Source organism: Chionomys nivalis, chromosome 1, assembly GCF_950005125.1.
Source record: "Chionomys nivalis chromosome 1, mChiNiv1.1, whole genome shotgun sequence".
NCBI lineage: Eukaryota > Metazoa > Chordata > Mammalia > Rodentia > Cricetidae > Chionomys > Chionomys nivalis.
The window spans coordinates 131404377-131423363 of record NC_080086.1 but is presented as its reverse complement, the minus strand read 5'-3'; the positions used below and the strand labels follow the sequence as shown (position 1 = coordinate 131423363).

General features: G+C 42.3%; 1 protein-coding gene across 2 annotated transcripts in view; it reads left to right on the top strand.

The window, feature by feature from the left end:
• The window catches only part of Ttc27 (tetratricopeptide repeat domain 27), a 132829-nt gene that overhangs the window by 51571 nt on the left and 62271 nt on the right, over nt 1–18987 (top strand). For both annotated transcript variants that reach the window (XR_009058195.1, XM_057787389.1), the window contains exons 10-12: nt 3204–3317; nt 11125–11220; nt 13196–13318. Coding sequence is in view for 1 of the 2 variants with exons in the window: in XM_057787389.1 (XP_057643372.1) it covers nt 3204–3317; nt 11125–11220; nt 13196–13318 (333 nt within the window). In the remaining variant the exon portion in view is untranslated. The remainder of the gene's footprint in view (nt 1–3203; nt 3318–11124; nt 11221–13195; nt 13319–18987) is intronic.

Sequence of the window (18987 nt, the reverse complement as noted above, 5' to 3'; positions counted from 1 at the left end):
TGGGTTGTTCACACGGTTTGGCTTGATTGTAGAAATATAAATTTAATTCTCTGCACAAGTCAGTAGCGTGTGTGTGGAGCTCCTGTTTGGTTTTCTTTTTCTTTACCTAATGCTGCACGTTAGGATTTATTATTACTATTATTTAGTTGTTTGAAACAGGGTTTCTCTGTGTAACAGTTCTAGCTGTCCTGGAATTGGCTTTGTAGAGCAGGCTGGCCTCGAACTCAGAGATGTGCCTGCCTCTGCCTCCCATGTTCTGGGATTAAAGGTGTGCACCACCATGCCCGGTTTAGGAGTGATTCTTACCTCAGGGCAGTGCTTCCTCGTGGCATGCTGACTACAGTGTGCATTTTCCTCTTTGGAGGATAATTACCCTCTTCACTGACATTATCTCTTTTACAAAGCCTGCAAAACATCTATTTGTCACATGACATTTTGCTTTTAGTGTTTAGTGGGAATATTTTCCTGACACCACATAAAAGTCTAAAGGCTTCTCCTGTCCTCAAGCCTTCGGAGTGTAAAACATTAAGAGTTGGTGCACCCCTAAGCCTCTGTGTTGTGCGTACACTGTTCTTGTTGGCAAACTGATGGAGTAGCTGGGAATTGAGATGCCTGGCCTCTGCCCTGGTGGGTGGCTTTCTGCACTTCGGCTAAGCATAGGAAGAGAGGCCCTGGAGGCCTAGAAGCACCCCAAAAGCTGCTCTCATATTTATTTCATGTCCACACTTCTGAGAAGTGAGGAGGGCTCTTCTCATTTTAGGGAGGAGGAAACGACTTCTCAGAACCAAATAGCTGGTAGAGTGGAGCTGGTATTCGAATCCAGCCCTGGCTGGTTTGGAAGGCTTTCCCTACTGTGTGTGCTCTCTTCTTGTTACTGTGCGTTTACAGATCATAACCCCAGTGGTGGGTGGAAAGTAAAGTGAGTTCGCAGTGCCCCTGAGTGCGGGTGGTAGAGCCAGGTTTGCAGTACACTGCATTTTAAAATGTTGTGCATTTTAAAGAATTCCTTTTCTGATTGGGATGTAGCTCAGTGGTAAGAATGCTTGCCTAGCATGCATAAGGCACAGAGTTCAATTCTCAGCACTGTTGTGTCCTGGGAATTAATTTTTAAATGTCTTCTGTTTTGTCATTCATGGTGCTGTAGTGACAAATATTCCTGTTCCTGTTGGTAAATGTTTCCTCTTTGTGGGAGTGTTAATAATGAAAGAAGGTTATATACACTTCTCTTAGAAACTGTATTTCGGCAATAGATAAAATGCTCAGTTACAAAAGTTAGTTTAGAAGAAGAATTATTTAATAAGACATTTAATTAGGACACATAAAAGATTTCTGGGTGCTGAGACTCATCAGCATTGCTTGCTGCTGCCCCTGAGCCTGTGTGAACAGTTCCTGCCCAAAGCGAGGGCTCAGATGCATTAATGAAGAACTTCAGGAAGATCTCATCCCTTTGCTTTTCTTCTCTTCGTGCATTTCTCTTTCTCTGTTCACGGTCTCTCAGGTTCTTCCGTGAGAGGTTTTTGAGAATTTTTTTTTAATGTTATTCTGTTGTTTAGTTTTAGTTTTGACTTGGTACTATCATCAGTTTCTGAATGGTTATCTTAAATTATTCACTTGAATGTGCATAATTTCATTTGGAAATTATTATGAAATGACAGAGCGTTGTTTTGGGACAAAATACTGCTATCGACTTTTGCTGGTATCTTAATTTTCCTAATTGTAGCAAGATTGATCTAGATTAAGGATTAACAATTGAGGTGTCTTGAAACTAAGAAGGGGATCCTGAGAAGGGAGGAGAGACCCTTAGGGAGGGGGAAGAGGAGAGCGATGAGTTACACTTGATAAGATGGGGAGAGGGGAGTATCCTGGGGAAGGAAGGGAAGCAACTGGAGAAGGTTGGGGCCATAGGGAGAGCAGCGGGGCAGCAGCATATGTGTGCGGAAGCACTCTGGTGAAACCTAGTATTTGTATGCTAACCGAAAAAGTTATTGTTATTTTTTAATGAAAGGAAATAAAAGGCAGAGCCACTCATGGGTAGGATGAATGGTGAGTGGAGAGGGCAGGTGCCTGTAGGGCAGGCAGGTGGTGGGAGCGAGGGAGCGAGGGAGCTGGGCGGGGGGGGGCAGTGAGGAGTTCTAGGGCTCTGGTCACTAAGATTTCTTTTTTTTTATTATTATTATTTTTTTTTTTTTATTTTTTTGGTTTTTCGAGACAGGGTTTCTCTGTGGTTTTGGAGCCTGTCCTGGAACTAACTCTTGTAGACCAGGCTGGTCTCGAACTCACAGAGATCCGCCTGCCTCTGCCTCCCGAGTGCTGGGATTAAAGGCGTGCGCCACCACCGCCCGGCTGGTCACTAAGATTTCATTGACGATTTTCATGCTATCCTCTAATGAACATTGTGCATTAATGGATAAATTTGACCAGAGACAAACGTGTGTGATTTTTACCTAGTAGTTCTTAAAGCTGACTGTACTTAAGCATTACCTATGGAGCACGTCAAAAAAACAAAACAAAACAAAAACAGATGCCCAGATCCTTCTCTTCTCAGTTAAGGTTAAGCGCTTCCCAGTGCTTCCAATGAGCAGTCAGGCTGGGGTGACTAATTGGGTCCTGACTAGGGTGCTTTCCACACCTGGCTTCCAGAGACAAGCGAAGCTTGTTTAGAAACAGCCAGTGCACACTGAGGAAGGATGGCATCCTTTCAGACAGATAAACAAGCCCTTTCTTCATAACGAGCCTTAATGAAGGTTGTTGGGATGGCCGCCCAGGGCCAAATCTGCATTAAAGTGTGCCCGTTATGCCAAGCAGTCCCCATGTACCACCGTATACTCTTTCCCTCAAACTGTCCCTTTGGTTCCCTGGTTCTAGTGAAGTTTCTGCCTGTGCTCTGTTTGAGGACTGACTTTATTTAAGTTTCATTGTAGGTGAATTTCCTCAGGATGCCCCCTTTAAGAAAGCATTTTGTCTGAAGTTAGGGCATCTAATATTGAGGACGCTTTACAGCTATATTCTCCTATGTTTAAACAGTGCTCTGTAAAGTGAGTTTTAAGATGAGAGCCTCCCTACCCAGCTCCCACCTTTTTGTTTGCTTAGGTTGTCAAATCTGCATTTGGCTGGACTGTGGTTTTTTGGGTGGGGACGGGCACGTCTAGGAGTTGCACCTCTGGCTCACCCCTTCTTTCTTTGCCCTCTCTTTTCTTCCACAGTGTTTACTGTCACAACCAAAGTTCTGGGCCATTCAGACATCAGCTTTGATCCTCCGGACAAAGCTCGAGAGGGGAAGCACACGGCGAGTGGAACGGGCAATGATGCAGACACAGGTACCGTGGTGGCCCTCTCTCCTCTCTTGCTGTAGTGTGTGCATGAGGCACTTGCAGGGACGAGATGGCTTATCTTCCACTCACGTTTTGTCGTTACTTAGGTTACAGGCTCTAGAATTTGATTTGACTGCAAAGTTCAGCTTTTTGTAGCTGTGACCTCAGCGTTTAACCTGTGTAACCGTGCATCATTTTATATCCATGCTGGCCTCAAACTCACTATGCACCTTCCAAACGCTGGGACTGGCCTGGGATGTCAGGCCCAGCTTGGATTTTAAATCTTTTTTTTTTTTTTTTGATTTTGAATCTTGTTTTTGGTGTCAGATGGTGAGAATGTGCTTTGCCTGGGGAGCACAGATTTAAAAGCAGAGAGATGCTACTCTGTTTCTCCCTAGGCCGTGCAGGGGTCGCCTCATCTTCTCATCCTGCGCCACGTTAGTCAGAAAGCTGTATATTTCTACTTGAGGGGCAGCACTGTGGAGCTGTTCTTGCTGCCTCTGCAGAGCAGTTCTTTGGGGGTGGGGTGGGTGTCTTTTTATTCCCTATTTCCTGAATTTTGGAAATTAGATCATGTGACAGGATGAATCCATGTTTGTCTAATTTTCTGTCTTTGTTGAGCCCCTTAGCTCACACCTTGAACTTTTGCCAGTTCCTCTGATTCATAGTGTGGTGCTTCAGTGTTTGTTAAAATGACCACATCTCTCAAGAGTAAGGGAATGACTTAAAATAACAACTGGATATATAAAACAAAGGGTTTTTTAAAATTAAAAATTTTAATTTCTGTAAAGATTGGTTTTCTTCCAACACTGTACAGTGCTAAATGATGAACTGTTAAAATTGGGGGGATGGCAGGGGGACCAGAAGGGGCTCCAAGGGAAAGCTCAGTCATGCCTGTTGGGGGACTCCAGGTGTGCTGACCGTCCGCGTGGGCTGTAACTTAGTGATAGGCGGTCACATTGAGGGCTCCAATGACAGGCCCTGTGTCATGGTGAATTTTTAAGTGATAGATACCAAAGTTAAGAAGAAAATGTTGCATCACACATGAAGGTAGATAACCAAAGATTCTAAAAGCCACAAGAGAGAGGAAATTTCAAACTCAGGAGAAGCCGTTAAAAACAATCTAGTCCACGAAATCTTCTAGGCTGAGTGTTGTTGCCTATGCAGGTTAAGAGTGAGGTCAGATAATGCTGGGGAAATCTACAGAGACAACTGAACCAAGCTCTTGGGAAGTCACAAACTCTAGACCGACAACTGTGGAGCCTGTATGGGACTGAACTAGGCCCTCTGCATGTGGGAGACAGTTGTGTAGCTTGGTCTATCTGAGGGGCTCCTGGCAGTGGGCCAGCATCTGTCCCTGATGCGTGAGCTGACTTTTTGGAGCCCATTCCCTGTGGTGGGGGGCCGTGCTCAGCCTTGATGCCGGGCTTGGTTCTGCCTCAACTTAATGTGCCAGACTTTGTTGATTCCCCATGGAAAGCCTTACCCTTTGAGAGGAGTGGATAGGGGGTGCGCTGAGGGGGAGATGAGGAGGGCGGGAGGAGGGGTATGGTTGAATGTAAAATGAAATTATAAAAGAGTGTAGGTGAGGATAAAGTCAGTGCTTGTGGAAGCCCTGTTCACTGTAACGCTTAGGTTTCTAGCTGAGTATATCAAAGCTCTGATGGTGTGAATGAGAGTGGCCCTCATAGGGTCATATATTTGAATGCTTAGTCACTGCAGAGTACACTATTTGAAAGGATTAGAAGGATTAGGAGGTGTGACCTTATTGGAGTTAGTTGCTGGGAGGTGGACTTCAAGGTTTTAAAGCCCTGTCAAGCCCAGAGTCTCTCAGCACACAGAACAGGCTGTGGTTCTCAGCTGTTGTTCCAGTGTCTGCTTGAATGTTGTCATGCTTCCTGCCGTGACAACAGGAACTAAACCTCTGAAAGTGTAGGCAAGACCCAGTTACATGCGTTCTCTTACAACAGTTGCCTTGGTCACAGTAGAACAGTGACTGAGATGGTAGTCATGCTGTCCCTTTAAAAAAAAGTATAGCTTTTTCTATTGTCATTCAGCTTTCTCAACCTTATCAGAATAAAATCTTTTTGAGATATTTCTTGACTATTTTTGTTTTTTATTTTGAAAACTATTCATATCCCAAGTCCATTTTTGAATAGGTTGTTTTATTTTTTAAAGTTCTTTATATATTCTGTATTTTAGTCCTCTGTCAGATGATAGCTGGTAGAGATTGTCTTCTTCTCTGTGGGCTTCCTCTATTCTTGCTTGTTTCTTTATCTTTGCAGAAGAATTTTAGTTTAATGAGGTCCCATTTGCCAATTGCTGGCCTCAATTCCTGGTCAAATGGGCCCTATTCAGAAAACCCTTTTCTAGGCCTCTATCCTGTAGGGTTTGGCCTATCCTATAGGGTTTTCTTCTAGCAGCTGCAGCGTGTCACAATTAGATCTTTCATCTGTTTTGAGTGTTTTTGTACAAGGTCACAGATATAGGCTAATTTCACTCTTCTGCATGTGGATGTTCAGTTCTTGTACCATATGTTGAAGATTCTGCCTTTTCTCCAGTTTGTTTTTGACATCTTTGTCAAGTTTTGGATGGCCATAATTATGAGTCCTCAGCTATGAGTCCTCAGCCGTATTCCACACAGCTTCATGTGGTAACTGTTGAGTGATCCTAGCCCATGGAAGCCCAGTTCCTTTGCAGTCCCTCAGATCTTCTGAAGGTTTAAAGGGACCCGAAGTCAGAAAGTTTTAGGGGTACTGACCCAAGACGTGACTAGGGAAGGGAGGTCAGCGTGGTCACCTGGCTTCCTCAAGGCTGCCTCTGTTGGTTTGTCTTCACTGTGGAAGCTGAAGAGAAGTCCTTGCTCTCAGGATCCCGTTAATTGCAGCAGCTGAGCTCCCAGCTCCCTTTAACCGCAGTGGCTGAGCATGTTACTGCCTATGGCAGGTCCTGATTCCTGCGTTGGGGGTTTGAGTGGCGTCAAGAATGGTCAGATACTGGTCTCAGTGTTTCTTCAGCAAGAAGCTGCTTTTCATTTCCCAGTCTGGTCGTTGTGGGGCTGAGATAAGACGTAGGGGCTGCCAGCGCAGGCCTCTGCTCCAGTCCTGGGACTTTGACCTGGATTTTATTTCTCACAGGTGCCATTTGCTAATTATTATGTAATTCTGGTTCAGCATAGGTTTAAGTTTATTGAAGCTTAATAAATTTTAATTCTATTTCTTTTTAGCGTGGGGAATTTTATTCTTGAGAGGCTGAGGTGGCAGTCTGTTTGACTGATCGATTTGTAAATCACTGTCGACTTTAGGCTCCTGTCAGAAAGAAAGCTCTTTTACCCAATTGTTGATATGTTTGCTTAAGTGCATATTTTAATTTTTTAAATAAGTCCTGTCCTGTACACACAGACATGTACAAAGATTGCACAGCAAAGCCGATCAAAGGTGACCTGGCAGGTGATGAGTTAGCCCTTTCAGATTGTCAGCTCGTCTCTGTTGGGCTCAGCAGGCCCCAGACACTTTGATATACTTCTCGTGAGAATGGATTGCTGTTGGTGAAAGGGAAGGCCCTTTGGGACCAGCCGCTCCTTTGAAGATGTATGGCCGTACTCTCAGATGTAAGCACACTGTGTCTGAATCATACCAGACCTTGTGCAGAATTGTCCTGCATACTAAATCATCCTCTGGGTAACTGTAACTTCAGTCTTGATCTTCTGGAGGGTTTTCTGGGAAATTCTTTCCTGAAAAAAGGCACCAAAAGGAAGAGACACATCTTTACATTTGGAGGTTTCACCCTCCTATACCCATTCCATAGAGATACCCTCTGACTCATGAAACTGCAGCTTCTGGAGATGTGGGCATTGTTATTGTGGGGGCTTGGGAGCTTAATATGCACAAATACTTAGCTGTTAGAGTCAGTTTAGGAGAAATGACCTTAAAATGAAGTTTTAAAACTTGAAAACAAGCCAGTTCTAGTGGTATGTATCTGTATTCCCGGCATTTGGGAAGCTGAGTTGGGAGATCTGCCAGGGTTACCTCTGAGTGAGAGGGAGACCCCACCTTTGGACACCTGGCTTTGCTAGCAATTAACTAACTTACCTTAAATGTCTGAAATAAAATGAAGTTCTTGGGGACTGAAGGTATGGCTCAGTGGTTAAGAGCACAGTTGCTCTTACAGAGGACCTGGGTTTGATTTCTTGCCCCCACATGGTGGTTCACAGCCATCTGTAACCCTAGTTCCAAGGGATCTGATGCCCTCTGAACTCTGCAGGCACTGGGCACACAAGTGATGCACATAAATCCATGAAATGCAAAACCACTTGGGCATGGTCTCTTAAAGGCTATTGGCCAAAGGAGCTCCCACAACACCACATAAATAAAATAAAGCTACACAAATTAAAATTATTTTAAAACAACAACAAACCCACAAAGCTTTCTTGAGAAAGCCATCCTTATAAATTTGCTGGAAGTGCAAGAATTATTTTAAAAATCCTTTCAAGGAGCCGGGCGGTGGTGGCGCACGCCTTTAATCCCAGCACTCGGGAGGCAGAGGCAGGCGGATCTCTGTGAGTTCGAGGCCAGCCTGGTCTACAAGAGCTAGTTCCAGGACAGGCACCAAAGCTACAGAGAAACCCTGTCTCGAAAAACCAAAAAAAAAAAAAAAAAAAAAAAAAAATCCTTTCAAGGATGAGTGCCTCTGGTTAAATGATCACTTCCTTGTGGGTAGACCTGGAAGAGAACTCAGGTCATTGTAAATGTCAGCCCTGCTTTTCCTATTTCCTGTGCCTGTGAGAACTCCAGTTTGTTTGACTATGGTAGCATTTTTTCAGAACTTGTTAGCAATGAGCTTGCTCTGAAAAAATCTAGTCACCCACTGCTGCCAGCGAGGTACCTTGGCTCAGAGAGTCCACACCTTCCTGTAATACCTCCAGCTGGAGACCAAGTGTTCAGATACATGAGTCTGTGGAGGATGTTTCGCATCAAACCATGACAGGCTTTTGTTAGGATGTGTTTGTAAATTAACAAATAAAAAGAGAGTACTTTGAACTCAGTGGAGAGAATAGCAGTGTTCCACCGCCCGTTTTTGTGTGTTAGTTTAATGTTCTTAGTTTTACTGGTAGCTAAACCTTACTTAGGTGATTGTCATGTTTAAGACAGCAAGAAGTATACACTTGTAGGAGAGTGGAAGATAGCTGTTAAGTTAATCTCTACCCATGTGGAACCAATTCAGCTTTTGTAGGGCGCTCACTTAAGTGGTTCTCAACCTGTGGGTGGGTCATGACCCCATAGGTTGTATCTCAGATATTATGCATATCAGATATTTACATTATGATTCATAGCAGTAGCAGAACTACAGTGTTGGAGTAGCAACAAAATAATTTTATGGTTGGGGTCATCACAGCATGAGGAATTGTATTAAAGGGTCACAGCATTAGGAAGGTTGCGAGCCCCTGCTCTAGACAGTTGCATGCATGTTGGCTCTGTTATCCCATCTGGTGTACTTGGCTGTTTCAGAGAGCACCCAAGTCCATCAGACACAGATACCTATGTCGCCCAGAAGCATCTGAAATGTACAAACAATTATTATTAAGTCAAGAACAACTTACTGAGTACTTAATGTTCCTTAGTCATATCATCAAACAACATGGATTTTGTTGAAAATAAAATTTCACATGTAACTAGGGTTTGGTAAATTGTATGATAATACTTTTAAATTTTAGATTATTAAGTAAAAGCTAATTTTTTTCTTTTTGAAAATGTGGTATGTTGGTTGAAAAAAATGACTTTCTTTTCATGAAGGAATTCTGTGATCTTTATTTATGTATTGTGACCATATGTCTTCAGCCAGAAGTTGCTGTTCGTTCTTTGCCTTTCCTCCCTCAGTGAAATAGCCCTGGCTAGAGGCATGCAACCTTTTTGCTATTAAGTTTCTGTGAAGCTAGTCCAGGGAGCTTTGTCAAGATGGTTGAGGAGTGTGGTTATGTCTCAATTTGTTCGGACTGACTTTGATTGAATAGAATCTTGGGCTGTCCAAGGAGTTTGTTCTGACATGTGAACTCATTCTGTGACATACTGAACCAAGTGGTTCTCCTCCCTCACACATGGCAGAGAAAGAACCACAGCTTCAGTCTGTTGTGCCAATTAGGAACTGGCCCGTGTTTAGCTCTGTGGTACTTACTGTTCTCCTCTCTGTAATAAAATACCCGACTAAGCAACTTTATTTTGTCATGGCAGGGAAAGCATGGTGAGAACAACTCGGTCTGTGTTGGAGGTAGTGTCAGGCAGCACGACTGTTTCTTGTGGCCACCCAGGATGCAGAGAATTCTAGATCAGACTTAAAGGCAGGTATAACCTTCCAAAAGTCACTCCTGGCCACCTGCTGCTGCGTGCTAGCGCTCTTGGTTCAAAGGTTCTGAAACCTTCCAATATTGCACTTCATAGCTGGGGACTAAGTGTATTTTCGAGCCTTTGGGGCTCGAAATCAAATCATGGCAGGATTTTATCAGGTTAGATTCCTGTCCTTACCTTTCTTCTGAGGAAGTTTATTCTTGATTCTTAAATTTATTTTTAATTTTATAAAAAGATGAAACAACTTGAAAGCAGATACTAGTAACAGCCTTCCATATCTTCATGTGTCAGAGTGTGTTGTTACATGCTGCTTTGCCAGCATCCTCAAATACAGGAAAGACCTTATCACACACAACAGCTTCCTATGTTAGAATCAGAAAATTAAGAAGGACATGTTAATAATAACTCGATCATTATGTGAAAAAAGGTCACAATAATTCACAACTGAAATTCTGATGCCAAGCCTGGCATGATGGGGCACGCCTCTAATCCCATCACTCAGGAGGCAGAGGCAAATGGATTTCTTGAGTTTGAGACCAGCCTGGTCTACAAACTGAGTTCCAGGACAGCAAGGGCTACACAGAAAAACCCTGTCTTGAAGCCTCTCCCTCCCCTGCAAAAAAAATAAATAAAATAAAAATTAAAAAAAAAAAAGTCTGATACCAGGAAAAGTCTGTAGTTAGTCCAAACCTACTGACAAATCAGAGGCAGGCAGATGGCCGTGGTAACGGGGCTGTCCATGTGTTTGTCTGGGATCCCAGACTATGTCTGAATTCAAGGTGACATTTTGTATGCGAGCTTTCTTTGATGACTAGTCACTTGATGACTATATAGTGCCAGCTTTTGACTCTGCGGTTGGCCCAGGTCCCTGTTTTCAGAGAGCCATCCTGGTCATCTCATCTGCTTCTTGCTGTGTCTCTGGGAGCTGGTTTTCATTACCAGATTTGGAATTTCAGGCCATCACAGGAATTCAGTTATGTGGCTTGCAGTGCCCACTGCACTGCACAGATGGTCTTGTGTGAGTGGATGCCCACCCTTACATCTCTTTTGCTGAGGGATGAGAGTACCTGTTTGTAATCGGATAAAGCTGCTTTTTCTCATTTCACATGGTTGCTTCTCATTGTCAAAACAGCATCGCGTTGGAGATAAGTACAATAAAGAACACTTTTTCTTAGAAAAAAAATGAAAATTTTTAGTGAGAAGACTGGATCTTTGAAAGATTTATTATAGGAAATTTTAATTTAAAAATTTTCCTGGTAATATTTAAATATGAATGTTTTTAGAAATACTGATTAAATTTCAAGTTTTTAAAATACTTAAACTCAAAAAAAAAACTTCATATAGCCTTTTGCCTTGACCAAATGACTGGCGTTCTTTATTTATATGTGTATTTTAATGATTTTTATAATATGAACTTTGTTTACATTAAAATTATTATACATATAGACTGTGATTATGGTATGTGTTCTTAGGCTCTTGCAGACCAATTTGAAGATAAAACTACATCTGTACTGGAACGTCTGAAGATTTTCTATTGCTGTCAGGTACCCCCTCACTGGGCTATTCAGGTACTTCTGTTTGTCTTCACTTTTAACTATTTTAGTGAAATCAGTAAAAGCACTTGGGGAGTTCCAGTTGTTTTAAATTACTGTTTTGATTAAAATGGTAATGGATTTAAAAACGTTTTGAAATGGTTTTAAATTGGTGGTAGGTAGGATCTTGGAATTTAAGATAGAAGAATCATAAATGCTTTTTATTTTTCTTTTCATGAATTTAAGTTTCTTAAGAAAAGGTTTTGATACAGAATTAAGCAGAGGTGTGGAGTGCGGGAGAAAGAATGTGCTAGTTAGGAATGTACTGGGGCTTCTCAGGAGAGTTGTCTGCCTGCTTTCACTTTCAAAAGGACATTTTATAATAACCTTTTAAAGATTTATTTTTTATTATGAGTGAGTATACGTGTGTGTGTGTGCGTGTGCGCACGTGCGTGTGTGCGTGCGCGTGCAGATGATCATGGAAGGTAAAAGAGAGTGTCCAGAGCTGGGGTTGTAGGTGCTTGTGAGCCAATTGACATGAGGCAGGGAACTGAACTGTCTGGGTCTTGGAAGATCAAGAAGTGCCTGTTAACTGCTGAGCCATCTTTCAAGCCCAGCATTTTATATTCAAATATCTTTAAGGCTTTTCTACGAAACAATAAACCTTTGGACCTTTTAACAGTGTTTACAAAAGCAAATAAAAGGAAAGCATTTATTTGACACTTTATGTTTTGTGATATCCCCAACTGTTCTCTTTCCAGGGTGCATGGGTGACTGGGGGAGCTCCTAAAGTCCCAGACTGAGCTGGCGTGCAGCCTTTTGTCCCGTGATTCTTTTTTTTTTTTTTTTTTTTAGGTAAAGAAGGTTTTATTTTGGTGCACAGATCAAAGGCACATCCTTCGTGGTAGGGAAGGTCTGGGAGTAGCAGAAGTGTGTGGCACCTGGTCACACTATACCTTTTATCAAGATGCAGAGAAACGATTGCTGGTGCTCAGCTCACCATGTTCTTTTTATTCAGTTGGAACCTGGGATTACAGGATGGCACCTCCCATAATCAGAATGGGTCTTCTCTCCTCTACTAACCCAATCACAGACTTGGACAGAGACTTTTCCCCTAGATGATTCTAGGGGCTGTAAGTTGACAATCAGTATTAACCCACCACATTCTGTAAACTTTTCGAAGGCCCTGGGTGTCAAATAGGCATGAGACCTTGCTCTTACCCTAAACCTACAAAACAGAGACTGAAATGTGATGTCTACCTAGAAAGCAAATGATATAACATATTCTGTGATTCTTAAATGGGAGCTGAATTTCAAAGAGCAGTAAAGATGTATTCAAAAAGAAAACAATGCAGAGACCACCGACCTGAAACCAGACCTATTCAAAAACATCGTTTCTTTATTTTCTTATAATATTTTTTCCATTCCTGTGGGATGGGCAACTTAAAACATATTCTGCCTATTGTTGAGTGTATTGTTTACTGGCCCGCACCTACTTTGCTTGCTCATCTTGATCTTCTAGGGCCTGTGGCATTAAGTGACTCAGATTACTAGTCTGTGTCTAAAACAAGTAGGACTGCTTGAGACAGAGCCTGAGATGCCCTCATGTGGAAAGAGGAAGCACGGAGGCTTTAATGGTGCCTGCATTGCTTCCTCAGAGCTTTAAACACTGGTCTGTGGGATGTGACTTTTGCAAATTAGAGCTTCTTGTGGAAGGAATTTTTAGATGAGAAGGAAATAATTGACTTTTTTTTTGAGTTCTGAGATCTTAAAAATCTGATGCATTGAGTATTTTGATCAGTTTCTATTTTGTTTTTAGTACTTCATTGCCTGTAAAAAAGCTTACTGAAGTAAGTGTGGTTCTCACAAATTCCTAGGTAGTAGACATTGAATTTTGTAAATGATGTATGTATTACAGTAAGCAGCCCTTTAAAAGGCAGGTTGGAGTTACTGGGCAAGATGGATTTGCTTCCTGTCGAGGAGTGTTGATGACTCTCATTTGTCTTTCTAGCGCCAGCTTGCAGGTTTGCTCTTTGAGTTGGGATGTACCACTTCAGCCCTTCAGATATTTGAGAAGCTGGAGATGTGGGAAGACGTGGTCATCTGTTATGAAAGGACTGGGCAGCATGGGAAGGTACGTGACAGGCATGTCTGTGTGTGGTGAGCCCCTTCTTCCTTCCGCACGTCTCCATCGCACCTTAGAAAGCCCGCTTCTGACAGTGTTTACTCCAGTTCCTCCTTTACTTGGGACTTTGCAGCATTTGCTCTGATTTATGTCGGGCAGCTTATTTCGTGTCTGTAAAGAGAAAAGCAGCCTGCAGTTGATATGATATTGGCATTTAAGAAAGAAGAATAAAAGCTTGAAGATACTGCATGTTTTGATCAATTTTTCTATCGATTCTTCTATAGGACAGCTTTGAAGGTAACTACCAGGGATTAATTTTAACTGTCTTTGGCATGCCTGATGATTAGAGGCTGTAGACATGACGGAGTCATCTAGGAGGCTGAGTCTGTTTGAAAAGGTCTATGTGACCCCTGTATGAAGTGTGTGATGCAAATTTAACTCCACTCTTAAATTGGGTCAGCAGAGAAAATGTACTGTTTGCATCTGTTATGGACCTGTTGTTTCTTCTCCTCATATGTGAACCATATGTTAAGACTTCCGTCTCCACATTGTGAGTAGCCATGATCATACACTGAATACGCTGGATACACTGAAATCATATGTTGATTAAAACAACTTATTTTTATTTTATGTGTATGAGTGTTTTGCCTGTATATGTATGTGTACCATGTTTGTGCTTGGTGCCCACAGAGGCCAGAAAAGGGTGTCAGATCCTCTGGACCTGGAGTTACAGGTGGTCATGAGCCTGTACATGTGGGTGCTGGGAACTGAGCTGAGGTCCTGTGCAAGAGCAGCAAGTTTTCTTAATTGCTGAGTCAACTCAGCAGCCCTTGCTTTTTTTTTTTTTTTTTTTTTTTTTTTTGGTTTTACGAGACAGGGTTTCTCTGTGGTTTTGGAGCCTGTCCTGGAACTAGCTCTTGTAGACCAGGCTGGTCTCGAACTCACAGAGATCCGCCTGCCTCTGCCTCCCAAGTGCTGGGATTAAAGGCGTGCGCCACCACCGCCCGGCAGCCCTTGCTTTTTGATTCTAATTGCACTTTATGTGACTAAGTAGAGCCCATAATGACTACAATCCTCAGGGTGGTTTTACTCTCACTTTACCCTTTCTGTTGTTATGAAGATGAGGAACAGTGGTTCAAGTACACGATTTTCTTACATAGCTTCCCAATGTGAGTATTAAAGAACTGTGACAGTTACATGGATTGATCAATGACACTGACATGAATTGGCCAATGACAGTGAAGCTCTTTGAGTTGTTCAGTGTAGGGAGAAACCAGCAGTGTCACCAGGAGATTCAAGGTCCCTTTCACAGGATTTTAGTCTTTCACATAAAAGAATTTGGAGCTGGCTTACTGTCTCTGCAGGTAAAAACAATTGCCCTTGCGAGCCTGGCAACCTGAGTTCCCCTGAACCCACGTAAGACTGGGGGAGCGAGCTACCGAAGTTATCCATTGACCTCCTCGTGGATACTCCCTCATGCATACATGTGCAATAATTAAATATCAACAAAGCATTGAAATGGACTCAGGAATACTCAAGGACACTTCTATTGGAGCTTGAGAATAGAAACCAGAGGAGGAGAATTGGAGATCTTAGCAGGTCTGGAGGAAGATGGAAAAGAGAAAATGTTAAACTTTTTAAGTTAGAGGTCAGGAAATCATGTATGGTGGGGCTGCTACCAGCTACAGATGGACCTCGAGTGGGGGTGGGGTCAGGGAGAGTCAGATTGCCTGTAGAGTGAAAAGGAGTAGGGTTGGGATTCTGGCCAGTGTCTATGAAAGGGAAAGAAAATTATACTTTGTGAGTTAGAACAGCAGGTTTGGCAAGGAGTCAGCCAGCAACCACATTAACTGTGTGTGATGGTGGTGGTGGCTTCTGGGGTGTCCAAGTAGTTATCTCATTTAGGGGTAGTTCTCGACATGGTGCCGGTGTCACCTCAGGTGTATCATGATTATTCTCATTTGACTCCAGACTGTCCTCTTGAGCTCATAAAGCAACATTTCCCCGCTAGAGGTTAAAGGAAAACTCCTATTGTCTATCTCAAAGGTATCAATCACTGGCTAAACCCTTTGTGAAGGAGGGTGCTGACTCTTGACCATGTCTGTACTCAGGTGTCTCAAAGGGTCTTCATATGTGCAAACAGCCACCCTTGTGGAAAGGCAATCGTATGGCAGGAAGCTGGCATCGCTGCATTGTGTCCCATGGTGCCTGTGAAGCAGCTGGCTGCAAATGGCCCTTCTTAGCGCCCTCTCCCAGCAAAGCATTCTTTCCCAGCAGGACTCAAGTTTTTCTGTCAAGATCACATAATATCTTGATCCTGGAAAAGAATGCCACTGCTATCCTCTATTCCCTCCAACTCCACACCACAGAAGATTCCCTCTCCTTAGGACTCAGCTCGGGCTACAAAGTCTGCCACTGGTCACCTGCTCAGGAGGCAGCATGGCCTGATGGTTAAGGGCATCTTCTCGGGACAGCTGCCTGAATTCAGGTGTGCACTTGCTGTCATGCCAGCCTTGTGATGTTGAGCAGCTTGCTGTGTCTACCATGTCTGTTTCCCAGTCTAGAAGCACATATCTGCTTAGCTTCTAGGTTTTCACATGGTAATGTGTATATCCGGAGTGGTACTTACCTAGCTGTGCTTTGTGAGTGTTTGATGTAGTTCCAAGCGTGTGCCTGTTTCATTTGGTATCTTTGAAGTGACAGCATTATCTGCAGTCAGAGATGTCTTCTGATTCTAGTCAGTCCATTGACCAACCCGTGAGGTGACCCATACTTGTGTCTGTGCAGGCTGGTTATAGTGTTCTCCATGCCACTATTTCAGTGGTATTAGCATGCCGTTTGTTGGGTTTAATTGCCATTTAAAATGAAAAGATGATCTCAGTATGGTTTAGCATCGAAATAAAAAGCTGTTAAATTAAAACCAAAACCAACCAACCAAAAAACCAAAGTAGAGAGATAAATTTGGAATTTGTGAAATAAACATTTGCCATTCATTGGTGAAGTTATCAAAATTTCACTGACCTTTCCTTCCTTCCTTGTTTTTTTTTTTTTTTTTTTGAGACGGGGTTTCTCTGTGTAGTCCTGGCTGTCCTAGAATTTGCTTTGTAGACCAGGCTGGCCTCAAACATTTCTTTAAAGTAATAACCAAACGCTTTGTGAGAACTTAAAGGGGAAGATCCTCAAAATAGATGAAGGCTAGGTGTGTTGGAGCACATCTTTAATCCCAGCACTCAGGAAGCAGACACAGGTGGATCCCCAAGTTCGAGGCCAGCCTGGGCTACATACTAAGAGCCTGTTAATTTTTTTTTAAGTTTTTATTCATTTTACATACCAACTACAGTTCCCCCTCTCTCCCCTCCCCCTGCTCCCCCATCACATACTCCCTCCCCCCATCCACTCCTCAGAAAGGGTAAGGCCTCCCATGGGGAGTAAACAAAGCCTGGCACATTCAATTGAGGCAGAACCAAACCCCTACCCCCTGTATTGAGGCTGAGCATGGCATCCCACTATATGGAATGGCCTCCAAAAAAGCCAGCTCAGTTACCAGGGATAGATCCTGGTCCCACAAACAGACCAGGCCCACATGCAGAGGGCCTAGGAGGATCCCATGTTTTGTTTCAAACAAAACAAAACAAATCAAAAGTTGATAAAACTTTGTTTTGTACTAAACTATATAAACAGAGATTGCCATAGAAATGCCCAACAATGTTCTGAAGGCAGAAAGAATTGTTAAACTTTACTGAATATATTAAGGGGAAAATCAGAGCAGCCAGAGGCTAGTGTGAATTATTCAAAGCATTAGGTCACGATCAAAGCACTCTCCTTTTTCATTAAGAATTTGTCAATATTTTTTAGCATCTATTGTCTCAAATGTTTGTTTAAAGAAGGAATGAATCATCACCTGGCGGTGGTGGTGCATGCCTTTAATCCCAGCAAAGGCAAGGGGGAGGATCTCTGTGAATTCGAGGCCAGAATGGTCTGCAGAGTGAGTTCCAGGAAGTCTCCAAAGCTACACAGAGAAACCCTGTCTGGAAACCCACCTACCTCCTCCAAAAAGAAGGAATGAATGGGAGATTGAATATCCTAGTTCCCAATCTCATGGAGCTCCAATCTCATCATCTTACTGTGTAATTCTTTTACATTGGTTAATAAATAAATAACGGGTATAAGAAATATTGTTACCTTTGAAATGATAGTTTTTTAAGAATTATTTTTATTATTATTTTATGTATATGTATATGTGTATACCGTGTACATACCCGGAGTCTGTAGGGGTCAGAAGGGTGCTTCGGATCCCCTGGGGTTAGAGACAGTCATAGACCACCATGTGCTTGATGAGAATCACACCCAGGTTCTCTGGAGGAACAGCCAGTGCTCTTTACCACTAGGCCATCTCTCCGGATGATATAGTATTTTAGAAATTTGTTTTGAGTTTTTTTTTTTTTAGAAAATTAAGCAAGTTGGTGAATCACAAATACCCAAAGCATGCTTGAAATAAAATATTAATTTAATTATTTTTAGAAAGCATGGGAAGCTGAGATGCCCTGATTGGGAGAAAAGCACACAATGCATCCATGCACATTAGGGAAGGCCTTGATGCTTCCCCTAATAACTGTAATATTACTGTTTCCAAGATTTTGTAAGAATTATCTTAATGATAAATGCCTCTGTTTCTAAATATTCTTGGAAATGTACATATTTTAATCTTTAGAAATGTAGTTATTTATTTTCTTATACATTTTTGTAACTTACTGCTTAAAAATATCATCTTGATTTTTTTAAAATTCTGTTTTAGATTTTTTTTACTTTATGTGTAAGAATGTTTTGTTTGTGTCTGTGAATGAACAGCACATGTGTGCCAGGTGCTTACAGAGGTCAGAAGGGGGTTTGATCCCCTGGAACTAGAATTATGGATACCTGTGGGCTACTGTGTGGTCTCTGGGAATTAAACCTAGTTCTCTTAAGAAGCAACAAGCGCTGTTAACCTCTGAACCATCTTACCAGCACCCACACTATCTTGAGATTTAAAAATTGGTTTTATCAATTTGTCTCATAGAAACCTTGTTCTTTGTTTTTTTTTTTAAGATTTGTTTATGTTTATGTGAATTCATGTTTTGCTTGCGTGTGTGTGCGCGTGCGCGCGCACGTGCCTGGTGCCTATGAAACCAGAAAAGAGTATTTGATCCCCTGGAACTGCAGTTACAGGTTGTTGTGAGCCTCTCTGTAAATGTTAGGCACCAAACCCATGTCCTCTGCAAGAGCAGCAGGTGCCTTTAACTGCTGAGCCATCTCTTCAACTCCCCCATCCCTGCTTTTCTGTTATATTTTCAGATAAATTTAGCCGTAGACCCTAAAAAAAATCTTGCTTCAAGTTGGAAGCGAGGGCTTTCTTTCTGGAAGAGTTGAGCTTCTGTCTTGACCATGTGCTGGTGGTTTTCACTGCATTGTGATTTCACTAGATATTTGAAATTTTAATTCTTGTATTTTCTGCTTGATGGAATAATTAGTTTTTAAAAGGCTAATTTAGAGAAATGTCCAAGTCTAATTATTCTTGTGACACCCATGTTTACTCCTTGTCCTTCTAATTTAGAATACTGCTAGCAGACAGTCTTGCTATTTAATAGCTGTTGGCAAAACATCTAAGATTAATTTTGGTTGAGCCTGGAATCAGAACTGGT